Genomic DNA, 18,495 nt, shown 5'->3' on the forward strand with positions numbered 1-18,495 from the left:
ATATATATATGTAAATGTAATAACTGGTAAACAAGTTGTAAGAGCAGGGAGTGAAAATAGCACACATACACGTCTGCTCTGGCTCGGGTTCCACATGAGTAGCGTTCATGGGGTTGCGTCCGGGCTCCACCCATCCTGAGCATTAAGGCCCCTACCCTGAAGAGGAGTAACATTTCAAACTCCTTCCATTTGGTTTCCTGCCTAAAGCGCACAGTCAGTGGAGACTTGGTTTAATACGTGGCAATCCATGTTTAATCCATGCAAGGCCTCTGTCGGACACGGGGGGAAGCTTGGAGCAGCTTCTCACAGAAGCCACCCCTGAAGTCCACTCCACCTCCAACTCCACCGTGCAAACCCAATACATCGTGGTCCAAGGAGTCAGATTTAAGCAGGCAACTGTTTTGAATAGTATTTGTACAGCTGGGTTAAAGTCACTAGTCTACACTGGAGCTGCTCCTGAGAAGTAACAGAAAAAATGGTCACAACAGAATATTAGTGGAGTCATTTATCTTTGGCATTTAACAATCTGTTGCATTTAATAACGTTTGTATAAATGACTTTTCACAACTGATGGTATCACAAACAAAATTTAATGCATACAAACCCTGAAATACTTGTTTTTTAAACAAAGCTACTACAGAATGGCATCTTGTTTCACAAGGACAACTTTAGAGTAGAGGCAAGTTCTTTGCAGCCACAGTAGCATAAACAGCATGCAACACATGACATTAACCAGATGCAATGTCCATGTTTGAAACATTAAATTAAAACACATTAAACAATCACTGGAAACACAGGCCATGCTATAAAATGCCCTTTACAAGTCACCTTAATTACCAAACCCCCCAATAAATGCTATCTTTTGAGTACTTACTGGTAAAAACTAGTATGACAGTTTCCCCAGTTCATTAAAGAGCTATAGTTTGATACTTGTTTGTAAAATAGAATGCATACAAAATATTAAAATAAAAAGTTCATAATCATATTAGCAATCACCTTCACATGTTCATAAAATCCTCTTTTGGCTGAAGCTCAAAATCATGTAGGTATTTCTAAAGTTGTAGCAAATCACTAAGATTCATTCCCCCTAGCTGCTTCTGAAATGCATTCTCTTAATGATTTTGAATTGCCTACCAAAATTTTGTATTCATCTGAGCAAGCCTGGCTTACCTAGTGGCACAGTTATAGTCTAAGAGTTCCTTTCTCTCAGGTTTTCCAGAAAACAGTTCCCTTTAAAATATGTGTTCATCTTTTTTTTGTGCAATGTTTTTACAAGGGATAGAACAGAAGTGCACTAGAGAATTACCCTAAAAAGGCATTTTGAATAAAGTAACATGTACATGAACCAAAGTAACACATACATGTACCCTAAATGTACATGTGACCAAAGTCCTTGGACACTGAAGAGCAACTGAATAGAAGTAATTTCCTTTGCTATAAAGAGTATACATTCCTGTAGAAATGGACTACAAAACCACAGTGCTAATAAATGCCCAGGTTTTTTCAGACCTTTATAATAGACACAATATGCATAAACAATTAGTGTGAGACATTACACTTTTACAGGTTTTGTCTCTTCATAAAAAATAGATTATAATATAAAATATTAAAAACAAACTCTAACTTGTACCACACTGAGGTCTTCCATATATGACATCTTAGAAGGAGTATTATATGGTAATATATTAAAATATAATTTTCAAGTAAAATTATTCAATTTTATAGACAAGAACATGTCCATAATATGTATTCCAGCACTACCTAATCCCAGTAATCTGAAATATGCAAAATAAAGCCTGTGTAAATTTAAACAAGTTCACTTCCACATTTCTCAATTTCAGTCCATTTCATTTTCTGTATGCAGGACTCCCAATGCCTTAAATGGGAACTAAGTATTGCAGCCCAGTCCAAAGAAATTTGAGGAAAATCAGAGCATTTCTCACACACCCCATAAAGAAGTGAATCTAATAATATTTTTTAAAATTACTAATTACTTGGGTTCTTGCTTTCAAGCCTAAGAATATCTTGTGAAAAACTTACATTCTGTTGGATAAGGGCATGAAAGGGGTAGTTCTTCTGTGGTGCACTGTAAGGTCAGTCTTAAGTGGTTTTGGGAATAAAGGTTAGGAGGACCTAACTTAAAAATACTTAATACCCATTCATTAAGATCAAAGATCAGTACATACATGTATTAAACATCTGTATGACCTCCACTGAATAAACAAAATGCTTATAAAGACTATATACAGAAATTTACCCCCCCCAAATCATGTTTCTTAGGTGTTTATCATTAATCTTAATTAAGAGTTGAGAAGTTCTGAATGATTCTTGCTTGTAAGCAGTGAATGCCGCTTCTGTAACTGCTATCCTTCAAACAGCTTGTAACACTGGCATTCCTTAATGTAACAGAGGCAAAGTTCTGGGTCCAGTAACTGCAGCAGTACCTGAACTTGGCCTAGTATGAACCTGGGTTTGGTTACTAAATCAGTTATGCCGTAACTTTCTTCTTCAAAGTATTGTCAAAAACATAATTGTCATCTGAGATGTTACTCTACAAAAATACACTGTAAGCATAGTACATTTTATTTACAGTTGTTTCATCATTTCCTAATATGCATTGTATGTAAATGTATTTCAGCTGAAACATTGTTTTGATGGTGGCAAAACAGTAAGTACATTGCCAGCTCTTTCCCACAGTGAGTCATAATAAATGCTTGCTATGGAAATTAATAATTCACTGGCTATTACAAGTGGCAATCCATTAAACAAATATTTTTCTATTAAAATATATATATATATATATGACCTTGACTTTCTTTACAGTGAATTTCAGAAACTATCTGTATACATTTTACAAGACTTTTTCCCATCAACAGTCACTAGAGTAGGCTGTTCTTAGAGATGTGACTTCTCCACTGTCTTGGAAGATTAAAAAAAAGGGTCCACGTTTTAATTGCTAGGTGTTTCTGCTTCTGTTTTCTCCATTGCTGCCTCAGGAAAAAGCAGTTTTCTAAGTATGTTTGCATAGAATGGTCCATACACCTTTTTATTGAAGTTTACAATGCTTGCATACTGAGATCCCAGGAACTCCATCTCTGTCTGAATCACAGAAAGGCCTCCTGGCATCGTAGGCATACACTTCTGAAAACTCGGAAGAGCAAGCAAGCTTCTCATGAAGAGCTGGATTCGTTTGTCTGAAATGGAATGTAAAGTATGCTCAGAACAAATGTAAACCCAAGATGATGCTTAGTCACTTTGTAAGCACCCTGCACATCAGCACAGCTAAAAATCCAACAGTCTAAGCAACAAGTCTTTCCCAGGATCATGTTGGGGTGGGGAGCAATACTGTAAAGCTTCTTACATTTAGCTACTGCAAGGTGGACACAGCATAAACCTACTGCAACAAGTTACATTAATTAACATGAAGTAGACACAAAGGAAAAAGAACAAACCCACTAGATTTTAACCCAGAATGGACAGAAAGAAGACTAAATAACACTCATTTTTTCTCAATTCTTCTCCAGAATACTAGGCTGCCTAGGCTTGTCCCTACATGCACTTTTACAATTCTTTCTAGCTGTGACTAATCACGCTCTGCAGCATACCAAGAACGCCATCTCTAAGTAAACAACATTTCTGTAGTCTTAGTTGAGCCAGTATTTTACTGCAGCAAGAAAATGCTTTTAGAAGATAATTAGACAGCTGATTAAGCTTGCTGGGGTAAGTTTATAAACAGACACATACAACATGACTATTAGGTAGTATCTTACTAACCAATCAAGGAACAGACAGGATTATTCTTCTCAACAATATGAGCAATTTGACCCATTAAATTACTCTGCATTTCTTCACTAAGAGTGGGAAGACCTCTTTCACTTAGAGACTTATTCACTGTGCTGCAAATCTGGACACCAATAGCATTCAGAGCCTCCTTCAGGTCAAAACTTCTGGAAGAAACAGAAAAGCATTAAATTCTGCAGTTTCTATACCATACGTTGTAAAGAGTCCTCATTTGTCTCCTTTCCCTTTTATTTTCAACCTGGTCTCTGCAATGAGAATTTTGAAAAGCTTTCATCTTTTGCTGCAGATTTATGTAAATCTAGATATACAGGAAAATCTCTGTGTGGAAGATAAAATAAGAACCTAGATGTGATTCAAATGGAAAAAGTAATTTCAAGTGCTCAGCAGTGACACCACTTCTTCACTTTATCATTGTGGCTAGGTGTTTTTCTGGATCATGTACATAGCATTTAATGAGAAAACAGAGTGGAAAACTCTTTAAAAAGACAGTCACATACATCAGACTTGATTGTAGTACAAGCAGACAAAGACATAGGCAGCCAAGTAACTTGAACTACCTACAACAAGTTTGAAACAACTCCCAAGAAGATTTAATGAATGCATTGCCACAGTCTCTCCAGTATTAGGAGTATATGAATGAACTTTACTACTAGGTTCCAAAATCTGTACATTAACATCAAAACCAGGATTTCATTAAAATCTACCTTTGAAAACATGTGTCTAACATATAGTGGCCTTGTATCATAAAGGGAATATATAAATGATTAAAATTTAAAATTTGGTATCTTCTTATTAATAACAAGCACCAGTTATGACAGCAGAATTTTTTCCAATTGTTTCCTGTAAAAAAAATAGAAGTTAAAAAAGGAGCAAAGAAAAGGCCTTACTTCTTGTTCATGCCTTCAAGAAGAGGAAAGGAGATCCTTTTCAGCTGGTCAGCAAAATCAGGCACATCTACAATTGCTGCACCCACCATGTTGTTTGTTATGAGAGAAACACAAGCTATGACTTTTAATTGATTGAGCTTTTCTCTCAACTCCTGAAGACGAACTTCATCTGTTATTAGAGTCTAGAATTGAAACAACAATACTAATTTAGGAATAAGGAGGGAGAGAGACAGGAGAAGGACAGATCCAGGATATAGTCATGAAGCACTGCTATTTTTAATCACAAATACATAAACCCAGAGGATACAGCAACTGAAATACCCTAAATATGTAGTATAGCATGAAGTGGCATTATGTACAAGTACCAGAAGTAAACCTGTGGTGGGAAGAAAAGTAATGAGGCAAATGAGGACATAGCACCTTATTCCTCATCACTGCTGACAAATCTGCAACCAATCCAGCCCATGACATGGAATGCTCAGAGGATCCAGAGGACATTGTAATAACCAAGTTACAGACGTAATAGTCTTCTGTATTCGGGTGTCTTTTGAAAAATTGCCAAGATTTGTAACTGATGGATAATAATGGATAACTGTGCTTGACAACCACCAATTCAACCACCAGAGCAGGTTCTACAAGTGATACATAACCTATTCCAGGCAAAAAGCCAGCTGATCATACCAAGAACATAAGTAATCCCTACAGCAAGATGTAGCTGGAGTTAATTTTAGGTTACAAAGAGTTCATCCTGAGCAGCACAGGGGCATTAACATCCAATTGTACTTGGTAGCAATTTCAAATTTAATAGTATGGCAAGCAAGATCCACCAGAGGACATCTGTATGTAGTTCTTACTCAAAACTGTTCACAGCAAAGTAAGAAAGTGGTTTCACTTCTGTCCACTGACTGAGAACACCAAGAGCATCCCCATGTATTTAGCAAGTTCTCTGCCAGGCCACCCTACATGTAGCTAAGGCCCTCCCTTGAAATGCAAATTTTAGCCCTGACAGATGGCAAATTTCACACTGGCTTTATGGGAAGTTGCAGAGGTCAGTAATCAGGAACTTGAAGGAAAAACTGAACATTGAGTCTTGAACTAATAGTTTACATGCACTGAGAAAGGGTAAATACCTACTTTAGAGGCCTCAAGTTTTTACTGATTCTGTTCTACAGAGCGATCCCACCAATTCCTGGTGCTGTTAGGAAAACAGGGTGCTACAGTCAGTTCTTTTAAAGATAGAGAAAGCCAAGTACTGTCAATACAAGGGCCAGCCTTGTACCTGACCACTGTAAAGATTGCTCTTGGGGTGGAGCTGGTGAGCTATGATTGGAAAGAGGGAGAACAACCTTTACCTTGTTCTTTTCTGGTTGAAGACTTGCCCATCTTGAATTTCAAAAACTGGCCTAGAATATAATCTCCAAATTTCAAATTTACTGTGCAGAAATTTAAGGAGTGCAAGACAATATTCACTTACTGTTATCAGTAGCAGGATTATTATATCACACCAATGATTTCATATAGCTGGTAATCTGAAAACATCGAAATATATTTCTTACCTCCGGAATTGTTTTGCAATAATCCCACTGTAACAATTTCAAGTAGCCATTGTTTAGCACCAGTGTAGGACTAATAATTGGTTTTGAACTACAATCAGCACCAGGGGATGATGAAGACCCATCAGAAATAGATGACAATTCATCTTCTATTGATTCCTTTATCCATTCTGTTGTGAGATTCAGGGCACCTAAGCATTGCAAATAGCACATATTTACTGCATGCCTTCATCAAAATAAAGCACTACCTTGAGAAAAACATGAGCTGTATATATAAGAGAATTCAACTTCTGAAGACTTAAACATAGCGGACAGTTCAGTCTTCATACATGATAATTCTCTCACTCTCTTCCACTGGTCACCTTTTTACCTGGTTTGTACAAACCCAGCCACAGCTTGTTAAGACTTCAGTCAAGATTTTTACTTAACAGAAGTCTCTATTTGAGAACTCAAAAGTTGGAGTTCCCAAAAAGGATTGCTTTCCCTTTTTCACAGAGGCCACTTATCAGATAGGGCATAAGGAGAGAAGTAGAGGTGAAGGAAGATTAAAACATTTGATTTGTTGTGGTAGAGATTTTCTCAGACTGCAGGTCCTACCAGTGGCTCAGGGCTCCCATTTTAGGAGGCCCAGCTCCAGATGTTAGCAAGCTTACTTACTCTTCTTGGAGGATATATTTCTGAACACTGTTTAACCAAATTGCACAAAACATGTAATAGTGGATCAAGTTGACTTTGCATCATCTAAGAAATTTTGTTCAGAGCCTGCCTTTTGTTTATTAAAAAATTGATCTTACCCCTTCCAGCTTTCAGGCACACAAACTGGTTTTACATGTTTACTTCATACTAACAGAACTTTGCACACAAAAGACAGAAGTCTCATCTTATGTAGGGCTTTTGCATCTAGACAGCAAGAGTCACCACTTATTTTTCAGATACCAACTGATTTGGCAAATGTAAGCTTGTCAGTAACTGCCCCAGGTTGCAGACAGACAAACTTGACAGCAAGTTAAGCAATCATCCAGTGTTAGCTCCCTTATGAAAAATTTTTCCCATTATGCAGATACAGACAAGAAATTGAAGTTTTCCTCTACGTTAACTGCAACTTATAGAGTTTTCACAGCATATATTTAAATAATCTTCTTTTCAAAGAAAAGTTTAAATATAGCATGATACATACTTGGTGTTTCTTCAAGAATTTCCTGGAATTTTGTTCTTTCGTAGTCCACCAAGTTATGCCAGAGGTATGGTCTAAGGCTTTTAATTGTGTAATTTGCCATATCCATTTTCATCAGGTCCAAAACACGGAATATTTGTCTGAAAAGAGGAATTTAAATTTTCACACTTTAGTCTATTGATTTTCAGCAGCACATCTAAGCACATGTACATTATCACTTTAATTTCAATCCTGGGAGAAGTGAACTCCTTCATTGGCATTTCAGAGTAACGGATATTGTTACCTATCATCTGGAATTCTTGAAGAAGTAGTATATTTAAGGCTTGGTCTAAGTTAAGGAGAACAGGACTAATGTAGCATCACTAAATGCTACAGCCCTGTAAGTTTTTCAAAAACTACATTAATTGGTGTATTGTAGCCTAAATTAACAGATTTTAACGTTTTGGTCTCTGATTGCATTAAGAGAAACAAACCTTCTGACCCAGTTGCTTTGATCCCTATATATACACAGTGGAATGTGTATATATTACATTACCATTTACTCTTAATATTTCAGTGTACCTAAGGGGCACTGTTTTCTGCCCTGTTATGCAAATGTTTTACTAAAGTTCAATTAATAAAATCTTAACTAAAGAGCTTTTAAATCCAAAGTTTGGCCTTCCAGAAGAAGCATGCAATTAACACTTCAAGGAGAAACAGTACAAGCGCGCTGCTTACATTTTTTTAAGACTGAACAAAAATAGAGTTTCTGAAACAGATTATTGCAAGAGTTGTTAGCTTAGATATTCGGAACTGCCTGGTTTCATGTAGGTATCCTACCCATTTCATTACAAAGTAAGATAGACAATCTGGTCAATGTGTCAGAGCTCTTCCCCTTTAACACTTCAGGAAGTTTTCCTATAGTTTGAGAACAGGTGTTATGCAAACTGACAATTTTAGACTTCCTTTACCCAACCACCCTGCCTTCCACTGTTTACTACCCTTTCAGAGAGGAGTTTTTTTCCTCCAAAAACGACACTCAAATACCAACCTCAGTAACTCTACAATATTGTCAGTTGCTTTTAACTGTTTTATGTCGTTGTCTCTTATTGGAGCACATAACTTTCCCATAGTGTTGATGATATAGTTAGCTAGGCCAGGAATATCAACAGCATTGTGTTCTGCCTGCTGTCTTATAAGATCCGTATCTAGAACTTCACAAATTTGATTGTGAATCCTGTTTGCTCCAGGAGTCAGGAAGGAAAGAAGAATCTAAATTAGAGGGGGAAAAACAGGAAAAGCTTATTAATAAAAAACCAAAGCATTTAGTAAACACATTTCAGTGAAATTTTAATATTCATGACAGGTGCATGTAGCTGACAGATTATAAGCAGACATTTTAAGACTGAACATTATCAAAGGTAGTGGAGAAAAAAGGACTGTTTGAAAAAAAACAGTACAGTTCTGCAAAAATTCTCAAAGCTAATAAAACAAAAAGCAAGTCAACAACTAGACTTGTTCAAAAGCTGGGAGGCTACCCTGTAAAACAAACATTTACTAACTTAAAATTTTGAAAGACTTAGTATTGTGCCAGGATTGAAGGTTTGTATGCTCACCTGTGCGATAATCAAACAATGAGGTCTAAGTGGGCATGTGCAGTCATGTTTATGCTCTTGTTCATGCCCTAAGCTCATACTATGATTCTGGAAACAGGCTAGTAGAGATGTCAAGCTAAGGGAAAAGAGATGACTTTCATCCAGTAACTGTGCAGTGAAAGTTGAGTGAACATGCCCCTGTTTGTTTGTGGCCATATTCCTGGTTGATATAAATATACTACAAAGAGACATCTATTTTCAGTTCTGAATAGTCATGGCTTCATACTATAAAAGGAAGAACCAGAAGATGTTGGTTCAACTAAGTTAAGGAGACCCTTCAGTGAACTAAGGGAGCTAAGATGACAAAACAATACAAAGAAGGAAGAACATTACCTCCTTAATTTCCTCAAAGAGCTTGATAGCATGTTCATATTCTGGAGGATCTTCATTCAGTTCTGATTCCAAATGATCCCAAAATGCCTTGTGTACAATTTGTTTCACTGTGCCTGCAAAGCTGTGGAATAAGTCAATTAGTTATGGAAAAAACTCCCAACTAGCTTTCATCCTTGTAACAGTTTTAGATGGAACTGATCACTTGTTGGGAAACACACCTCCCCAGATATTATGCCCTGCAACCACATCATTCTTGGGTGGTGGATCATCAGCTCGCAAAACATGGTTTGGACTGCTCCATTCATTTCTCCTCTCTTTCCAACACCAGCACTGCTTTTTGCAAAATTCAGGCTCTTACCTGTTTTGTGGGTAGTCTTCATGTTTTATGCAAAAATTTGCATTTACAGCAATTTCATGAGCTAGAGTCCAGTTTGACAGATTTCTTGTAGCTGCCATCAGTTCATCAAATGTGATAACCTTGGGAGGGCTTGCTGCTGGAACAAATGAGATCAATTCAAGCCAAATAGCTATAGCTGGTAAGTGCAATGGAATATACTAAAACCTAGAAATTTTACTGCTTGCTAGTTGGACTTCAGTACTCTGGAAGAAGCAACCCAAGATTACCAAGTCTTTATATCTTCCTAAAACACTAACTCAGGAAACTCCCAGCTTATCAGGGGTGTGTGTGTTTGTGGGGAAATACCACACAAGCCTCAAAACATTTTGAGGAGCATTTTCGTATTTCCACATCTGAACTAAGATATCTTCTTTCCTTTAAGATGGGATCTGGCATTCCACAGATTTCCTACTAACTGTTCTGTCAAAGCCACCCAACCAAAAGCATGGGCAGTGAGAGATACCAGATGTCCACTATAATTATGAGCACATGATAGCTATATGGCCTGTTGAAAAGGTTCTGAAGTTATTGATTTGCAAACACCCCCACTTAAGATCAGCATTTTTTATCTGCTGTGGACCGTAAGTTACATTCATTTTTTCAGGAGTTAGCAGCAATGACAAAACAAACTCTACATTGGAAAACAAGAGCAAATTCCCCAAATTTTTAAATCCTCAAATTCTGTAATTTAATTTAGTATTTGGAAGACTGGTAACAAAGAAAGATAAAGAGCCAGGTGCCAACTGCAGCTCCACTAACAAGCTTGTTATAATGTAAGACTATTTACGTAGATGTATAGAGCACGGTCTGCAAATGCTGACATGAACCACATCTTAACCAAGGCTTTCTTTACTATTACCCAAATTATCTTCCTTGTGCAAATGCGTGTTTTCTGTTTGATTCTAATATTTATGAAAGAAAAATGTGAATTCAAGATTAATTACATGTAACTTGATATGGTATTACAGACCTGAAAGCTACAGCATTAATTTTTAAGTGCAGGGATCAAACAGAAGAAACCCACCCTTTGCACAAGGCATATCTGATTGAGTGGGAGACTGTTACCAATGTCAAGGTTAGGAAGACCATGGTGACACACTTTTCTTACACTTTCTGAAGGGAAGGAGTGCCCATGGATACAGCTGCTGGTGGTGTTCCACACACAGGAGATGCACTGCTTCACAGCAGAGAGAAAGCCATGCCTCTCTCATAATACTCTTAAACAGATTCAGAATCCCAGGTTCTACCCACGACAGCAAAGAGAAACAAGGTAAGTTAGCCTTATTGGTCCATGCACAAGGCAGGTAAGGCTGAAATAGGCTTACACGCTGGGGAGCTGGGTTTGCTTGAAGAATCACTGTTAAAGCTCTGCCTGGAATATTCCGAGTCGCTGGAAGAGGCTGTGCTTTCTGAGAGGCGTGAAGAATCTGAGTCACTGTTCTGGTCATCATTGAGAGGCATTCTGATTCCCTTTACCTTATCTACACAGTAAACAAGACCTGGGAAGACAAACGCAATTCCCATGAAACCAGCAGTTACTTTTGTTTGCTTCTCAAACATGCTACTGATCATTATATTGTGAATGAAGATCAAGTGGTTGCCTTTCCTAAACAGGAAAAGTAAAGGAAATTGTCTGGCTTGACATGCAGAATTATGTAGTTATCAATGAGCTTTGTAACTTCAGCTGTTTCATACTTTAGCAATTATGTTGGAGATATTCCTAAACTGCTTATATTTTAAAAAATGAAAGACTACCCACAGGAACCCCTGAAGCTGCTTGCTGCAAGACTTCTGGTAGTTTTCAATGTACATAAAAGCATCTTGTGATGTTACCATCCCCCATCTGACTTCATTATGAAGAGGTGTTTAGCAATGAGTTTCCTTCCACTAACAAGCTGTACTGAGTGTAAGGACTGTGATGCAAACACAGAAGCTGCAGGGGAAGAACAAGCAAGTAATTCAGAATGTAACATTTCTAACAGGGTGTAGCTGAAAGTCTGGCCTGCTGCTTTAGGTGGGTCTGTACTCAGATCAACAATGGCCCAGACCCAAAAAACACTGTTCCTAGGAGTAGAGGTGGATAGGTTTTCTAGTTTAAGTCAAATGTCAACTCTGAGCCTCTAACATTCTATTTAGCACAGACAACCTCCTCTGAGAAGTGTTGTGCTTCATAGTCTTTCCGCCTATGTAAAGAAACTGCCTCCCAGGCAGATAATCTGCAGTTGCAGAAAATGTGGACAGCTGCACAGTGTGATACAGATGATTAACAACTGCATGACAGGAAGTGAAAAATATGTTAATAATATTAAAATGAGGAGCTGGAAGTCAGCTGTAATTACTACCAAAGGAATTTGGCCCAGATACCAAAAGCAGCTGTCCATCTCTGATTATGGCCATGAAGCATTCTGTAGTGGACTTTCTGAAGAGGCATAACCAGCAATGGTTTCCATCAGCAAATTTAACTAATATATAATTTCATTTATTATTAAACCACATCAACTTCAGTAGGCAGGGGATACCACACTTTGCAACTGTTGAACTTGGAAAAAAAGACACTTTTGGCAATAAAAGGATGATCTTTGTCTTGTTTTGGTCGGTGAGCACTTATTGAATCAACATATTGCGGGGTCCTAGGATAGACAGAAGGTAGTGAAAATGAATATTTCTTAATGCTGGCACCTAGTTACAGCTTGGGTACCAACTCATCCTGAATAGGCCTTTATAACTTGATGAGCTACTACACCAATGAGCACCCCTCTGTTAATTAAGATGATTAACATTTCTTAAGTGTATGTTTACTCTTCTTCCTCTCCCAAGAGGAAAGAGGATGCACTTGAGCACCTTATTTATGTCATACTTTGCGCTGGGATTTTTTGTGAAAAGAACTGGTCTCATTAGCAAGAACACATCAATCCATTTAGCATTGTACTGGAGGAGCCAGTAAGAGACACTTGACTAGAACATAGAGGTCATGCATTCAGAACTTGCAGCATTACCTGTGATCCTAATCATCAAAACTCTTATTAGAATAGCAATTTTGTCACTTCTAACAAGCAAATATTTAAAACAATATTGGCTAAGCAAGACAGAGCTGCAAGAGAACCCGAAAATCCCAAAACGCAGAGATATTTTGGCTTGGAAATTGTATTTTAGTTACAAGTTAAGAAATGGGTCACTAATTAATGCTAGAGAAGAAACAAATTATTTCTTCAGTTAAAATCTGTGTTACTAACTCAAAGTTAGTGCTGACCACAAACCAGTTGTGACAAACAACAGAACATACTTGAGGTTCTTCATGTTGAACTTCTCACTTAAATACAGTAACACTGTACAGAGCCTGCAGAGCTTTTACTACCTTCCAACTAATTTTTTGATCAATTAAGAACACCATTTCCAAGATTTAATCTTATATAACACCCCTTTATTTCCATACAAATAACTAAACTCCGAAAGATTAATGTTGAAGCACGTGGTTCATCAAAATATTTGATTAATGTCATTTGCAGTGTAGGGGCCCAAAGTCTTCAAAATCACTTGCCAAGTATGAGCACTTCAGTGCAGTTCAGGTGTAAAGAACATGGAAGAAGGTAAATGACCATTAAAACCCCAAATACTCTCACACAATTTACACATCATCATTTCATGAACTTCCTCTTACCTCTAGGTATGACAGTGTTAATAAAAATTCAGCTTTGCAAGGTGCTTTTGAGAGAAGCACTACATCAGCCATGAAGAAGAGTCAGCACTGCCATTTTCCACCCCATCTTGATTTCCAAGAAGATCAAGTAGTTAAGGTAGAACTGGAAGTCTACATTAAGTCCTTAAGCACTAGTCCTAGCAAAGGATCTTTTGGCAACAAATAGTTGCATTTCAAAGAGGCCCATGGCATTTTGATGAATCAAGACCTACTCCTACAATATATGCACACATACAGACAGCAGAGTTGTCAGCGGAGTGCTTCAGACGGATTAATTTAAGTAAGAAGTTTCAACACTGCAACAGAAGGTGATACACAAAAAACCACTGCAATCTTTTGCCACACTAAATACATCTCCTAGTAGAATGCTTCAAACACAGCAGGAAGCAAGAATGGGTGTACTCTGCAGATTCAGAACATTATTGCTAAATTCTAAGTTTAAGAGACAAACAGATCAAACTGAACATACATGAATATACAAGCAGAACCTCAGGGCCATCTAAAACACTTAGGCAAAAATACAGTCATTGAGCATATGAAAGGTAAGTTCAAACCAAAAATGGCATTTCTAATTAGTTACAACAATAGACAACTGAGTCACTTAGTCTTTGCTTTATAGCATACACTGGAAGAGCTGATTTTCCTTACGTTTTTGTAGATAGCACAGAAGTTCTCATTAATAACTAATGGCCAAGTTAATTTGGAACTTTAAGTTTCAATTAGCATAATGGTCACATAAAAATATTTCAGAAAGCCCTTCAGCCTTGCAAGTTCTCTTTGTAATTCACCATCTTGGATAAACAACACCATCTTGTTATATTTTTTGTTCATTAATTATTACATAATTAGGCTGTTGTTTTAATATACATGTTAATAACCCACCTATTCTATTGAAGGGTCAGCCTGAGCTTACAACCTGCTTTATTCTGCTGCATTAAAGACTACCTACCTTTATATTTATATCAGGTTAGACACCTTCACAGTGGGCTTCATCACACCATTTGCTTTCTTTCAATCAGTACCATACTGTAAGGTTTTTTAAGGACTAAACTCTTTGGGAGACCAAGCTAAAAGTACCTACGTGTACCAACCCCAAGTTCTACATGTACCGAGATTCTAGCTAATTTAACAATGAATAAATAAATTCTTTTTAGTAAAAAGAAAAGGAATACAAAATGCTTAGAGGCATCTTGCTCCTAATTGGTTACTGCATCACCCAACTCGATTCTTCATTTAGAACTTATCAAGACTGCAATATCAGGTTAGTTTTAGAAGACACAAACACACTTTTTATTCAGGAAGGTTTGCTTTAGAAGTTGTTTTATGAAACACCTGGGGGGAGGAAGGAGGAAGATGGTTTCACCATTCGTTGGGTTTCTTCCTCAGATACCATCTTGAAGGAAAGGTTTTCCACAGCCCTGCTTTGTTCAGCCGAAGTGCACATGGACACAGAAACTTATGAGTGCTCTGTCCAGTTCTACCACTATGAAGGTCTTAACTTTGTTTATTCTGCTGGGCTCACATTCTTACTATCTTCAAGCTGGCACCGACTGAATCTCATTTGGTCTCGAGTTTCCCTTTCACTGACTCCACCTCTGTCAGCACCCAAGACACGAGAGCAGAAAAGAGCCTTTGTTAAGAGTTACTTGCATTTCCTCCCGCCTCATTTTTCACAGTTTACAGCCGTCACTTCTCCCCTTTAGCTTTCTACTTCCACAGCTCTTCCCTTTGAAGAGACACTTCGTGAAGGCTTAAAAAACTCTACCGGCCAGAGTGAGATGTGGCCGAGTGTCCCGAGCGTTGCCCGCGGGAGTTACCTCCGCCCGGACAGGTCGGTGATGGGACGAGGGACCGCGGCTCCCGAGGGGAGCCCGGGGACGTCCTGCCCGCTCCCCTCCCCCGCAGGGGGAGCGACAGCGAGGGGAGCCGGCGGCTCCTCCTCTTCCTCCATCTGTTTCGCTGCCTGTCTCCACCCCCGGCCCCATGTTTTTAACAGTTAGCAAAGGCAGGAGTTTGGCACTCGCCGACCAAAACAAACAGCGTTTCCAAGGACAGGCCCGGGGGGAGGGAGTCCGGGGGAGAAGCAAGGAAGGAACGCTCCCCGTTAGCCCCACAGAAGGCGAGTCCGGGCACCCGCCCCTAAGGGCCCCAGCCCCCGTGCCCCGGAGAGGTCGCGGGGTGCCCCCGCCCTGCTGACCGGGGCTGCAGGGGGGGACCAGGGGCTGCGGCTGTCGGGGGGGATCATCCCGGCGGACACGAAGGGATGGCGAAAGCCCAAGAGACACAAGGCAAGGGGAAAACTACAGACTCAGCGCAGGAACTGCGAAACCCACCTGCTGCAGCGAGTGCCCCACCGGGGCAGCAGAGCGACGGGCCAGTCCACCACCTCCCTGCCACCCACACCGCACAGGAGGGTGGCAGCCCCCGAGCCAGCGCTGACCCGGACTCACCCCGCGGCTCATTGCCTAGTGTGCCCGGACACCCCGCCGCGTGTCAGCTCCGCCGGCCGGCCAGAGCAGCCCTGCCCTACCCCGCTGTCGCCAGCCGGTCACTCACCGCTGCCCCTGGGCGTCCTGCGCGGCGCTCGCCAGGGCTAATACAGCCCCCCCTCAGATTTAAAGACCCAGCCCGGACTATTAGTGTCTTCCTCGGGCACGTCCATCTCTGGCGATGGAAGGGGGGAGGTGCGTCATCCCTTCCTGCCTGCCAGCGGCGAGTTATCCGAGGCGCTTGGGCCAGCCTCCGCTTATGTCCGTAGAAACTGCCCGTATCTCTTCATTCTGCCCGCGACCGGGTACTAAGCGTGGAAAAATATGAGGCGACACGGGAAAATATTTCGGCGGACTCCCCCGCGTTGGCAATGGGCCGTGCCGGCGTGCCGGGGGTAGGCCGGGGGCCGGGCCGGGTGGTGTTTACGGAAGGGCCCGTCCGTCCGGGCCGGCACCGCCCCCGCCCCGCCCCCGGGCTGCCTCAGGGACGGGAACACCGACCCCGCAGAGCCCGGGTGTTGGGGGGGGAAAGGGGCTGTGTTCCACAGGGGACGGGGTAGCACCTCAGGCCGTGTGTGCCCTCATCTGTGCACTGCGCTGCAAAGGGAGCTTTAACTGTTCCTGCTCTGGTTTCCTTACTCTGTCGATGGTGGGGGTAGTGAGGCGCCCCTCCACGCGCCATCTTGGCCCTCCACCGCCACCCCTGCCACCGCAGCTTCAGGGCAGCCACTCGGGACCTTGCTGAGTTTAATCACCCGTCTCGCTCATGGCTGTGGTGTCCGGAGGCCAGCTGAGCGCCCACTGAGGAACGCAGCATGGGGCCGTACAGCACTATCATTATAAATGCTTTGCTTATTGCTGTATTGACCTCATGCATTGGCAGCTTCACGCACCCGCTGGGCCAGCAGTACCTGTCAGGGTCATCACCACTTCTGTCACAGGAGCTACGTGCCACCAGTGCCTCACCCACCAGGAAGCACGGAGGGCAAAACACCGGCAGTCATCTCTGAGGCAAGAGCTCGCTAACGCCAGCCTTGCCGATCATGAAGACAGAGCTCCCCTTCTGCTGATAACCTTTCGCACACGTGGTGAACTACACAGAATAGGTGTTGTATTCGGGTAGACCAAAGCCCTCTGTAGGTCCCAGTAACCTCTGCTATAAAATGAGGGTCTCGAAGCAGGGAACCGAGTTTGGCTATGCAAGTGCCGAGTGCTCGGCTGGAGAGGGAGCGCTTGCTTGCAGCGATGCAGAGCACCTGTCAGCCCGGCCTTCAGAGACATTAAATGGGATTAAGTCCAACAGTCTAATCCGATAGCTTCTACAAAGAAGACGATGTTTTAAATAATTGTATTTGCACTACTTTGCCCCACTTTGTGCATGTCACATGGCAATGACAAGTCTGAAAGAGGCTCCAAAGGATTTCGGAGAAGACTGTGATGGTATGCAAATGGACTGCTTTGTACAGAACTGTTGCAACTTCCGAGGTCATCATTTATTATTATTTTTTTTGCATCCATTTTTGCTTAGACACAATCTGAAATATGGGGAAAACACAAGTTTTTGCTGTGATCACTGCTGGCACTTTTTATTAACACACTAAAACTGCACAAAGGTTGCAAAAACACCAGGGCCAGTGATTCAGGGTCCATTTTATGTCTCTGTGGACTGGTGGCTGTGGAAACCTGTGCTGCTCAGTGGCTTAGCTTGCACAGGGAGGGAAAGGGGTCAGCCTCACCAAGTGAAGTACCTTCTAAATACTGGTATGAAAGATAACTCCAGGGGGAAAAATATCTTAGGGATGCCACCTAAATCATGGAGTAAGGGATGGGATTCCAGAAAGGGATGGCTTTAAAACAATTTTTCCCCCCCAAGTTATAGCAATGTCCATCTCTCATAAGCACACCAGCTGTTTTGGAGCCCATTCTTAAGTGAATAGCTTGCTCTATCTATCTATCTATCTATCTATCTATCTATCTACCATATCAGAGATGTACATCTGTATGTATAGCTGAGGCACCAAGGACATGCTTTGAGATTTTGGTCCAAAAGCCAAGAATAAGACACTGCAGTACTCAGAACTTCACCTTCTTTGTGGTATCAATTCTTTCTGATCCAGAGGCACTGAAGATGCAGGCCACTATATGGATCTTGAAGTAGATTACTTACTAGAGAGATCTTCTCCCCAGAGAAATGCTGCTCATTTCTCATTTTCTGGTGTCCCCAATGTCAGCCAGAAAAATAATTGTAGAGCCTTTACATTTGTTCTGCTCAATTAACAAGATCAATATCCTTGTGCCCTATAAAGCACATGCATGTATGTCCTGGATTTGCCAGGGATAGAGTTAATTTTCTTCCTAGTAGCTTCCAAGGGCTGTATTTTGGATTTGTTTTGAAAACAGTGTTGATAACACTGGGATACTTTAGGTGCTTACTCTGGGTCAAGGCCTTTTCTGCCTCTCACCCCACCTCAGCAGCCAGAAGGAGGGTGCACAAGAAGTTGGGAGAGGACACAGCCAGGACAGCTGAGCA

At 40.8% G+C, this 18,495-nt stretch overlaps 1 protein-coding gene across 11 annotated transcripts; it reads right to left on the reverse strand.

The window, feature by feature from the left end:
- Positions 1-515: 515 nt before the first annotated feature.
- On the reverse strand, positions 516-16,345 carry TCP11L2 (t-complex 11 like 2). 11 transcript variants are annotated; one of them, XM_019006760.2, is made up of 10 exons: positions 16,033-16,345; positions 10,888-11,278; positions 9,741-9,876; positions 9,383-9,503; positions 8,446-8,666; positions 7,419-7,555; positions 6,245-6,432; positions 4,689-4,870; positions 3,775-3,944; positions 516-3,194 (listed from the first exon to the last, which is right to left on the reverse strand). In XM_019006760.2, exons 2-10 carry the CDS (start codon positions 11,228-11,230, stop codon positions 2,950-2,952), a joined length of 1,743 nt encoding a protein of 580 aa, XP_018862305.1. In that variant the 5' UTR covers positions 11,231-11,278; positions 16,033-16,345; the 3' UTR covers positions 516-2,949. The 11 variants fall into 11 exon arrangements, with proteins under 11 accessions (XP_018862305.1, XP_018862304.1, XP_015484280.1 ...); XM_019006759.2 differs by having other exon boundaries at positions 3,775-3,947; positions 9,741-9,873; positions 16,033-16,343; XM_015628794.3 differs by having other exon boundaries at positions 3,775-3,947; positions 16,033-16,343.
- Between the last annotated feature and the right edge of the window lie 2,150 nt (positions 16,346-18,495).

The sequence above is a fragment of the Parus major genome, chromosome 1A (assembly GCF_001522545.3).
Source record: "Parus major isolate Abel chromosome 1A, Parus_major1.1, whole genome shotgun sequence".
Lineage (NCBI taxonomy): Eukaryota > Metazoa > Chordata > Aves > Passeriformes > Paridae > Parus > Parus major.